At 40.4% G+C, this 11,623-nt stretch overlaps 1 protein-coding gene and 1 long non-coding RNA gene across 5 annotated transcripts in view; both read right to left on the minus strand.

The window, feature by feature from the left end:
* Positions 1 to 599, minus strand: part of LOC105514525 — a 1,038-nt gene extending 439 nt beyond the window's left edge. Inside the window, exon 1 of the long non-coding RNA XR_001002193.1 lies at positions 90 to 599. This is a non-coding gene — a long non-coding RNA (uncharacterized LOC105514525). The remainder of the gene's footprint in view (positions 1 to 89) is intronic.
* Positions 600 to 5,676: 5,077 nt separating this feature from the next.
* The window catches only part of METTL8 (methyltransferase like 8), a 107,533-nt gene continuing 101,586 nt past the window's right edge, over positions 5,677 to 11,623 (minus strand). For all 4 annotated transcript variants that reach the window (XM_011945933.1, XM_011945931.1, XM_011945930.1 and 1 more), the window contains 3 exons: positions 8,365 to 8,471; positions 8,159 to 8,224; positions 5,677 to 6,765 (listed from right to left, as the gene is read on the minus strand). In XM_011945933.1, the coding sequence (XP_011801323.1) occupies positions 6,575 to 6,765; positions 8,159 to 8,224; positions 8,365 to 8,471 (364 nt within the window). In that variant the 3' untranslated portion in view covers positions 5,677 to 6,574. The remainder of the gene's footprint in view (positions 6,766 to 8,158; positions 8,225 to 8,364; positions 8,472 to 11,623) is intronic.

The following is an 11,623-nucleotide window of genomic DNA, read 5'->3' on the forward strand; positions in this document are numbered from 1 at the left end:
CAGGATGGTCTCGATCTCCTGACCTCGTGATCCACCCGTCTCGGCCTCCCAAAGTGCTGGGATTACAGGCTTGAGCCACCGCGCCCGGCCTAGCTGTTCCTTACTTAAGGTTAAGTGGTTGTGAAACCACAGACACTGTAGAATCAGGAGCTGTTGTTTTAAACTCTTGGCCAGGTAGCAATGCCTTGTAGCTTGCCTCTGCTGAGCTCCAGGGGCAGCTGAGGGTGGGCTGTCTGACCATCTGGAGGTTTCAGTGTGCTCCATCCATCTCATGCCAGCCTGACTTGCCAGAATTAGGGTCACTGTGCTCTGAGATACTTTGAGATGGTGCTCAAGGGAGTTGTGCTCTGCAGCCTCCTGGGTCCCTCCTGCAGGTGCACTTGCTTTTTCAATCTGATGCTATTTTTCTTACCCTCTGTAGGCACTCACACGCAGAACTATTATTACTTGCTTGTTACTGCATGTTGCTGATTCATACTCTTAGGAAAAAGTAATTTTATCTTCAACACCTCTTCCCTGTCATTTAAGACATATGTTAATGAAAGACAGATTTTGGCATCCACTTTTCTCTGTAGCTTTGAGGCCACAATATAGATTCATTATAAAAGATGCAACTGTTATTTTACTTCTATTTATATTTACAACTACACCAAAGCCATCTTGTGGGTACCTTTGTGCCTCTCAAATCCCTAACCATATTCCAAGAAACTGTATTCCAAGAAATGCTCAACATTTCATGCTTGAATTGGTATTAATGTGGCATTAATGTACATACAATGTTTTAAATAATGATGTTTTCACTCATATTTTATTATGGACACCTCCTGATTTCACATATTTTATATTACCCTAGAGCTGAATCCTTATAAAGACATTTTAAGGGGTTTTTTTCCCCCTTGCAGTACAGAATGCTTTTTTTCTTTAAGTGAGGAGTATGCAAGTGAGAGTGCTCTGCGAGGAGGGATGCCAAGTGGAAGGCTGAAGTCTGAGGGGGTGGGGCGAGTGCAGAACTAGGCAGAAGCAGAATGCTGAAAAGAACTGATTGAAAGCTTTTTGCTTTGTCATTCCTCTCAGTTCCTTTCCTTCTCTTCCTTTCCAATTTGTAATTGTGGACAAGTGTAACCTACTTATTTCCTAGAATGATTGGATCTAGAATGAGCCATAACCTTGAAGGTCATCCGAAACAAACTCTTCTCCACTGCTATTGTTTTCTGCTTGACTCAGACGATCTTTCTTCCCTGGTGGTTTTCCCAGCAGCATTTGGGCCCATCCATTACAAGTGCAGCGAGTAGAGGTTTTGGAATCAGAGAGTTCTGGGTCCGAGTTGTGACTCTGCTATTTATTAGATGTGATATCCTGAGCAAGTTACCCAACATCTCTTCTGTAAATGGTTATCATCAAAATGAATTCGTAGGAATTTGAGGATTAAATAATGTGTATAGTATACACAAAATCTAGCATTCAGAGCTAAATTAAGATCAGCTAAGCAGTTCAATAGGAACTAGGACCCATGCTTCCTGTTTGAGGCAACACTTTTTTTTTTCCATGGAAAGACACTGTCTTTCTTACGATGTCTCATAAAACCTTTGAAAAAGTCTCTGTTGCTGGAATACTGTGTGTACTGCCTTGTAGATTAATAACAATACCTCACATATATTCAATGCTCTAGAATTGACAGTGCACTTTCACAAGCGGGGAAAATACCCACGCCAACACTAAGTCTCCCGATGACTAATAGAGGCAGGAAGCAGGAGGAGCAGAGGCTTTGAAAGAGGTCTATTAGCGATGCAAATGTGAAGTTATCTGCACTTGTGAGGAGCATAACAAACATCAAAACCAATTAGAAGTAACAATGTATGATCTATTCAGGCTTCAGGACTTTGATGAGTTGGAAGTTTTGGGGTTTAACAATCCAGATGGTTCTGATAGCTTTAAGTTTTGCCTCCAAGAGGGCAGCTATCTGCATATGGGTGAATTTTCACGTACCAACTAGAGTACAGCAACGACATGGGATCACACCCGGGTAGAAACAGGGACGTGTTCACAATTTGGAGACAAAGCATATGGAACCGAGAGAGGCAAAGCAAATAAGTTCTCAGAAGTCAATGTTAAATGGGTGTTTCAATACAGGCAAATGTGTCATACCGAATGCAAAACTTTTAATAATAGAAACTGTTATCTTAACTTTCTCACAACCTTTGGAAACAGTTCCTCATGTGTGAGAATTTTTACATTTGGACGATGCTCAAAAGCGAATTTTTAGAAATGGAGAAAAAAAATGAAGGGTGCATTTAAACAATATATTCCATTGTTTCTGTACTGTAAGAAGATGAAATAATATACCTTTTACTGCTGGAAAGAAAATGGTCCGTTTGAAATTCAGCTCTCTCAGAAGATGAATTTTTAAGTATCAAACTCTGCCTAACCAACTGGTCCTAGCTTTATGGATGTGAGGGGTAAATAAGAATTTCATGCAGTTATCAAATATTTTAAACTAATACCCAAGCAGTTACATTTGCAACACTTCATGATTTCTTAACATCTATGGACAAAATTCCAAATAGGTCTTTCCCTTTTCTTTCTGTGCCAAAATCTACATTTCCGTCTAGCAGCAAACCCTGAGAAGGAAGCTGTAGGTAGGTTAAGAGAGAGACTGACTGACCAGGCAAGCAGAAGACACTGGTGGAAATGGCCCTGCTGCGCAGCCATGTGGAATAGGAAGGCTATGCTGGACAGAGCCCAAAAGAGACCAGTTTGTGTCTCACAGTCCAAATTTGGTTGATGTATTTTTGAAGCTTCTAAAGGTTAACTCACATGCTGTAATACATTATAGAAAGACACGAAGCTGAATTTTACTGTGCCAGTCAAGAGGCTGGCTTGAATCCGCTATTTAGAACTGAGAGAGACAGTACAATTTACATGTGTGAGAATGTGAGAATAATTTTACCTTCTGTTGTTTTTAAAACCACCTTGGGCCATGATTTTTAAATGCAGATACAAGGAGATCTGCTGGGGTTCCCATAGCAACATTAACTTATCTAAACTACCCTTATTGTATGTAATACTTTCATGACTATTTGGTTTGTTAATGTATACTTTAATTATGAAATACAACTGAGTTAAGAGTCTTGGGCAAATTTTAACATTTATATTTACTGACTTATACATGTTTCAACAGAAAGCTTGATAATTGTACTTTTGAGGACTTGCCATCAAGGCAAGTTTATGTAAAAACCTTTACCTGCTCTTCCTTGCCATTGATCTCTGACCTCACTCCATTCCATTCTATAGACAACTCCTCAACCTCTCTCAATACATTTATAAGACACCATGTCTAGGATAAAGCAAAAACAAACTGATCTCAGATGGCTCCAGTTCAGAGACTAGAAGTCAATATACCTGCTATTCTAGGTTATCTACAAGATGACCCCCTCCCCGTCTTTTCTACCTATTCCTCATCATTAATATCCCACACCACACTTGTCTTCTCACCATCTGCTGAGAACATAGATTCAAGAACTAGCCTGAGACCTACTTCCCCCGAGAAACCTGATTCTTTTCCATTCTTTTTCAGAGCTGATCTCTCTCTCTGTCTCTCTGGAACTACTATTACTACTGCTACCACTGCTATATGATGTGTTGGGTGTGACTGGACAGCACCCCTCCCCTGTTTTTTTTTTTTTTTGATAGCAGTGTCTTCATTTTCCTTTGAAGAACTTTCTTCCATTCCAGGAAGTGAAATTTCCTTCCATTCCAGGTTGGAGTGCAGTGGTGCAATCTCAGCTCACTGCAACCTCTGCCTCCCAGGCTCAAAAGATCCTCCCACCTCAGCCTCCTGAGTAGCTGGGACCACAGGTGCATGCCACTATCCCTAGCTAATTTTTGTATTTTTGGTAGAGACAGGGTTTTCGCTATGTTGCCCATTCTGGTGGCATCATCAATTAAGCTGCCCTGCCCCAGCCTGTTAAGAGATGAACCAATGACTAAAGCTGGACCAATGATATTCTTCTAGAAAATTGGATTTTAAGTGAACTCAGAAAGAAAAAACAGTTGGAACTGAATTATACCAATGATGGTTCTTTCAAGAGAGTATTCATTTCTTCTAGGTTCTGTGATTCATAATCAAAGTCTGCTGTAAGTTCCCTACTTGAGTATTTGTTTGTATATTGTCTTAGATCATGATTTACAGGTTTGGGATATGCACATTTTGTTTTGCCAGCTAGACTCTATTTATGCTCCCTGAAGAGCATAAACAAGGCTGGGTCTTTATTGTTTGTATTATTCCATAGAATTCAGCACTCAATATGTAAGTAGTCAATAAATACTATGTAATGAGTACGAGACCAATCTTAAAAACTTCATTTCTACAAAATGTGATTTGCAAGTCAATAAATTTTTTTTTTTTGAGACGGAGTCTTGCACTGTCACCCAGGCTGGAGTGCAGTGGTGTGATTGATCTCGGCTCACTGCAACCTCTGCTTCCCGGGTTCAACTGATTCTCCTGCCTCAGCCTCCCGAGTAGCTGGGATTACAGGTGCCCATCACCACACCTGATTAATTTTTTTTTTGTAGTTTTAGTAAAGATGGGGTTTCACAATATTGGTCAGGCTGGTTTTGAACTCCTGACCTCGTGATCTGCCTCCTTGGCCTCCCAAAGTGCTGGGATTACAGGCTTGAGTGACTGTGCCTGGCCCTCAAGGGGATAAATATATTTTTAACTGCCACAATTTAAGAATTTTCTTGGGTATGACAGTTGTCTTAAACAGAGTTTACCACTGACACCAGAAAGGGTCTGGATTCAGCCGCCAAGAGAGGATTCTTGGATCTTGTGCAAGAAAGAATTGAGTCCATATAGTAAAGTGAAAACAAGTTTATCAAGAAAGTAAAGAACAGGCCGGGTATGGTAATCCCAGCACTTTGGGAGGCCGAGGCAGGCGGATCATGAGGTCAGGAGATTGAGACCATCCTGGCTAACATGGTGAAACCCCGTCTCTACTAAAAATACAAAAACAAACAAACAAAAAAATTAGCCAAGCATGGTGGTGGGCGCCTGTAGTCCCAGCTACTCAGAAGGCTGAGGCAGAAGAATGGCATGAACCCGGGAGGCAGAGCTGGCAGTGAGCTGCGATCACACCACGGCGCTCCAGCCTGGGTGCCAGAGCGAGACTCCATCTCAAAAAAAAAAAAAAAAGAAAAGAAAAAAAGCAAAGCATGGCTACTCCATAGGCAGAGCAGCCCCAAGGGCTACTGGTTGCCCATTTTTATGGTTATTTCTTGATTATATGCTAAACAAGGGATGGATTATTCAGGCCTCCCCTTTGTAGACCATATAGGTAACTTTCTGATGTTGCCATGACATTTGTAAACTGTCATGGCACTGGTGGGAGTGTAGCAGTGAGGATAGCCAGAGGACACTCTCATTGCCATCTTGGTTTTGGTGGCATTTGGCTGGCTTCTTCACTGCAACCTGTTTTATCAGCGAGGTCTGCAAGACCTGTATCTTGTACTGACTTCCTATCTCATCCTGTGACTAAGAATGCCTTAACCTCCTGGGACTGCAGCCCAGTAGGTCTCAGCCTCATTTTACACAGTCCCTATTCAAGATGAAGTTGCTCTGGTTCAAAAGCCCCTGATACAAGAGCTTGTCAGCTTACATATCTTTTTTTTTTAAATTTTGAGACGAGGTCTTACCCTGTCATTCAGTTTGGAGTGTAGGGTACGATTTCAGCTCACTGCAACCTCCGCCTCCCAGGCTCAAGCAATCCTCCCACCTCAGTCTCCTGAGTAGCTGGGACCACATGGCTAATTTTTGTATTTTTGGTAGAGACAGGGTTTCGCCATGTCCAGGCTGGTCTTGAACTCCTGAGCTCAAGCGATCTACCTGCCTCAACCTCCCAAAGTGCTGGGATTACAGGTGTGAGCCACTGCACCTGGCCTAACAACGTGTATATCTAAGAATAGCCTGAAAATAATGTTAGCATGGGCTATACTTCCCCAATTTTAGGAAAGGAAAGAGGAACTAAAATTCTATTTCAGATGTCAGCCCCTGAATTAAAAAAAAAAAGGGGGGGGAGAAAATAGACAACAACAAGACAAAAAATAATACACTTTGACTTTGGGCTTGTTGTAGCTTTCGCTGGAAAAAAGGTGTGCTTTCTCTCTGCAATCAGATGACAATGGGAAGAGTCAGACTGTGTTTGGGAACCGGTTTACTAAGCCTAAACAAATAAACAATATTTTTTACTTGCAAAAAATGTCAAGTTACGATTTCTCAAAATTACCTGACATAATACTAATTTAATTGAATGCTTATAAAATTCAAGAAACAAGCAAAATGGTTAGATGTAATAAATTCAAACAAGGTTGGCATGTCAAGTTTTCAAAGCACAGAAAAAGGCACACTGTGCCAAACCACTTACATGTGCTTAAAATGTACAAAGGAGCTCACCTATGACAAAACAGCAGGAAACACAAATTCTTTTCTTTTTTTCTCATTGTCTTTTGAGAAACGAAAGACTTATAGTAGTCCTTGAATAGCAGTCCTCTGGCTTTGTACTTTAACATGTTACAAAGTTCAGTCTTGAGAAAGGACTGTAGATACCATATTGGAGCTATTCTGAGTCTGGTGCAATGGTTTCTGGAATTTGCCTTGAACCCACACTCGGTGCATTTTCACTTGTTTTTTCCTATTAACTTGTAAGCGGCGATCAACCAGATTTTGCTTTTCATCTAAACTGGCTTTGCAGAACATACTGTGGACTTCCCCTGTGAGACAAAAATGGCAATGAAAGATATGACATGTGACTAGGGATGGGGGAGCTAAGGAATAGAACATTGATGGAGTAACTGACCATCTAAATTTCATTTATACAAGAAACACTCTCTAGAACAATTTGGTAAAGGAAACCTATGAAACCAAGCGAGTTTCTTCTACTTCACAAAAATACACCATGCATATAAAAATACACCTGTTTACAGACTGACACGGCAGACATCAACAGATGTATAAAACTATGGGTTGCAGCTTTCAATATTTTGAAAGGTGCTCCCTTTCTGAGTTTTTGTTGGTTTACAGAAACCCAAAATGGCAGATTATAAAAGTACTCACATAAATTTTCCTTGAATGCAGCATTCACTTGGTACTGTTAGAAATGCATTTTTAAAAATGAGAAATTGGTCGGGCATAGTGGCTCATGCCTGTAATCCCAGCACTTTTGGAGGCTGAAGCAGGCAAATCACCTGAGGTCAGGAGTTCGAGACCACCCTGGTGAAACCCCATTTCTAATAAAAATACAAAAATTACCTAGGTGTGGAGGTGGGTGCCTGTAATCCCAGCTACTTGGGAGGCTGAGGTGGGAGAATCGTTTGAACTGGAGAGGTGGAGACTGCAGTGAGCTGAGATTGTGCCACTGCACTCCAGCCTAGGCAACAGAAGGAGACTGTCTCAAAAAAAAAGAGAAATTAGCTAGAGATAAGTAATTTTCCTTCTTTCTATTTTGAAAATGTACTGTTTTTTTAGACATAAGGTTCACTCTGCTGCCCAGGCTGGAGCACAGTGGTCCAATCATACCTCACTGCAGCCTCATCTGCCCTGGCTCAAGTGATCCTCCCACCTTGGCCTCCCGAGTAGCTGGGACTACAGGTATGCACCACCAGCCCAGCTAATTTAAAAAAATTTGTTTTGTAGACACAGAGTCTCATTTTGTTGTCTAGGCTGGTCTCAAATTCCCGGCTTCAAGCAATCGTCTCACTTTCACCTCCCAAAGTGATGGGATTACAAGTGAGCACTCCTGTGATGGGCCAAGGTAAGTAATTTTCTATAAACTTATCAAATGTCCTCCTCTGGTTGTGTTATATCATCAATTTTTTTCATATTTAGGCTAACAATATCTCCAAAATGGAACAGCCTTCACCTTCATCTGGGTATGAGGGTAAAACAAGAGCCTCTTTAAAGCAGTTTCAACTGGAAAAAGATTAAAAAATAAACGGCCATTTTCAACCTTTTATGTAGACCAGTTATAAGCATCAAAGTATGAAGACATCTAATGCTTAATCAATGATGGAAGCCTCAGTTTTACAGCTTCTGAGCTATAATCTATGAGATAATAACTAATAAGAACAATTATGACCAATCATTTCCTCTTGTAGATTAGCATACCTTTTGTAAAGAAATATGCTCTGGTACCATCTCCTCGAACATAAAAATTTTCAGATAAACAACGTCCTGAAAAAAATTGTGGAAAGAGAGACTTTTAAGGGTATTCCTTAAAAAAAAAGAAACAACAACTAAATACTTTGATGTGAAATATAATCAAGGCATCCTTAGAACACTTAAAAATAACCTCAAACTGAATATACTATTACCCTTTTTAAAACGAAGCTGAGTCTTATCATATCTTCCATAGTCTCGAAATAACAGCATTCCCCCAGGTTTCAGTAACTTGGACAGTCGGTTTACAACACCTTGCATCCTTTGAAAACAAAGTATTAAAAAGATACCCAGTTTGTGGAAATCTTGGTTTATATGCTAGCTTTAACTAGTTGAAGACAAAAGAAAAGCTTGATAAGGCCAAAGAAATCTAAACCATAAACGTAAGGCTAACAAAATTAAAAATATTTTGTAAAGAAGGAAAAAGAATACCAACTTACTAAATGACTAGATTCAAAAGTCCTAGAGTATCAAGAAATCACCCAAATGGCCAGAGTGGTAACTTCACAGAGCTTGATGTATGATGTCAAAGCTAAACTTCAAAACCACAGATGTTTCCTGGTACTTACAGAAAATGAAGGTAGTTCTGAGACAGATAAAAACTGAGTGTGCTTCATTTTTCTTGCAAGATAAAAAATATGACAAAGCCATCCCAAGTTGTACATATCTAAAGAGGGAATATTTTTCCTCCAAAATGAGCTCATTCTGCTTTTGACTTCTTTGTTTAGTTCAGAGGTACCACCATCACTCACCTCATGAAGAGAAATTATTTTTCTTCCACTATCCTCTCCATTGGCCATAAAATTCTATGTCCTCTTTAATTTTTATTTTTAATGACATCTTTGATATTTCTTGTCTTTTTTGTTTCCCATTGGTACTCCCTTAGTACCAACCTCTATCTCTTGAGGCCTGGAAACAAATCTGCTTCCTAACACGCTGTATTATTCTCCCTGTCAATCCTTCCTGCATGTTATCAATTAATAATTCTGTTTAAAATGATAATTTTGTCAAATCATCTCCTTGCTCAAAAACTTTCATGATTTTAATCTATAGGATAAAATTTTAATTTCGTAGTTGAGCTCTTAAGATCTCCTACTACTGACCCCAATTAATCTTTCCAACAGTTTTCCAATCTGAAGCAGCTCCCCTAGCCAAACTGTCATGCTTGGCCCTGAACAGCCTCTGCCTTTGCTCACATGGTTTTTCCTCAAAGAATTCTCTCCTCCTTACTGTCTGCCTATTTAAATTTTATTCACATTCCAAGCCTAGTTCAACATCAGGGAGCCTTTGCTTTTCTCCTTTACTGTTTATTCTACTTATCTAGCTTTCAGTCAAATGCAATCCCTTATAGCTGCTCTTGATTTAGTGTTTTTCGCTAAGTGTTCATGGCTTTATGTGTGATTATGGGCCAGGGATGGCATAGATTTCAGATCTCATATTCATTCTGAGTGACGGCATTGGCTGCCTACAGAGCTCTGAGAAGGACTCATAAAGCTCACTGGGAGTTACAGAGTACAAAATCGATTATCAATGTCTGCCATGGGCAGAGAATGGTAAATGCAAGCTTGTGTGCTAAGTCCTTGTTGTCTCTGCCTTATCTAAGCTACTTAAAGCTGCTGAAGTTTTCTTATTTGAAAAAAATGAAAAGTTTGAATCAGATAATCTGTGAATTCCTTTCAATTAAAACATTGTTCAGTGGAATAGTGAGGTAAAACTCAGATTATGTCATATTATGAAGGAAGCAGATACTGAGAAAATGAAAGCAACTATAAAATAAGAGAGAAGTAGGACAGGAGGTGGCATGATTAGGTGAAAAGCCCTTTTTAAAAAACTAGAACATAAGGACATAAAAGAAAAAAAGAAACGTATTTTTTGTTTATTTTATTACAGGTTATTTTCACACTGTGCTTATATCGTAGGCTTTGCCAATGAAGGAAAATCATATCTAAACCTTAAAATATTCACTTTCAGGATAAATATTTTATGTACATAGCAAAATCTTTCTGTAATTGTTAGTTAAACAAGCATGAAACTAAAATGCAGAACAATAAACAAATACTTTAAAATGTAGCCGCCTCCTCCTGCAAATCCTTTCCTCTCAGCTATTCGTTAATGTCTGGGGTTGAGGATAAAGGCAAGGAAGGGGAGCTACTTTTCTCGATAATCTCATCTTGGTTCATAGTGCAGTTCCCGAGACAATTCCTGAGAACTGCAGGTGGGAGTGGGCTGGGGGTGAGATGGACAAGACAGAAATAGTATGAAGCCCCTTTTCTTTCTTCACCCTACTTGGGCCAACTCTACTGTCTTCACTTACCTCTGGATAGAGGGAGAGGAAAAGGAAAAGAAGAGACAAAAAATGTATAGACTGCCTGCTTTATGCTTGGCTCTGTAATATTTTATTTTATTTTATTTATTTATTTTTTTTGAGACAGAGTCTCACTCTGTCGCCCAGGCTAGAGTGCAGTGGCTGTGATCTCGGCTCACTGCAAGCTCCGCCTCCCGAGTTCACACCATTCTCCTGCCTCAGCCTCCCAAGTAGTTGGGATTACAGGCGCCTGCCACCACACCCGGCTAATTTTTTGTATTTTTAGTAGAGACAAGGTTTCACCGTGTTAGCCAGGATACTCTCGATCTCCTGACCTTGTGATCTGCCTGCCTCGGCCTCCCAAAGTGCTGGGATTAGAGGCGAGAACCACCGCACGCGGCCAGCTCTGTAATATTGTGTACTTCCATTTCAGTGAAAAGAAGGACAACTCACTCTTCTTTTGTAGCCACCTACAATTTATTCCCATTTAAGCTGGGTCCTCCAGGCTCAGGGTCTAGCCAAATTGCTTGCCACTTACTTGTGCCTGAATTTTCCAAGCTACCAAGATGCTACTTTTCTAGAACTTTTCTGGGGTTGAATCTACTACTATAGTCCTAAGTGACACTATAGAAATTGCCTTGCCTTTAATTTTTTCTTTTTTTGAGACAGGGTCTTACTCACTGTCACCCAGGCTAAAGTACAGTGGAGTGATCTTGGCTCACTGCAACCTCCATCTCTCAGGTTCCAACAATTCTCCTGCCTCAGCCTCCAGAGTAGCTGGGATCAAAGGCGTGCGGTACCACACCCCGGTAATTTTTGTATTTTTATTATTTATTTATTTTTTTGAGATGGAGTCTCACTCTGTCTTGCCCAAGGCTGGAGTACAGTGGCACGATCTCTGCACAGCACAGTCTCTGTCTTCCAGTTTCAAGCAATTCTCCTGTCTCAGCCTCGCGAGTAGCTGGGACTACAGGTGTGTGCCACCACACCCAGCTAATTTTGTATTTTTGGTAGAGACGGGGTTTCACTATGTTGGCCAGGCTGGTCTTGAATTCCTGACCTCAGGTGATCCACCTGCCTTGGCCTCCCAAAGTGCTGGGATTACAGGC

This window comes from Colobus angolensis, unplaced genomic scaffold (assembly GCF_000951035.1).
Source record: "Colobus angolensis palliatus isolate OR3802 unplaced genomic scaffold, Cang.pa_1.0 Scaffold247, whole genome shotgun sequence".
NCBI classification, from domain to species: domain Eukaryota; kingdom Metazoa; phylum Chordata; class Mammalia; order Primates; family Cercopithecidae; genus Colobus; species Colobus angolensis.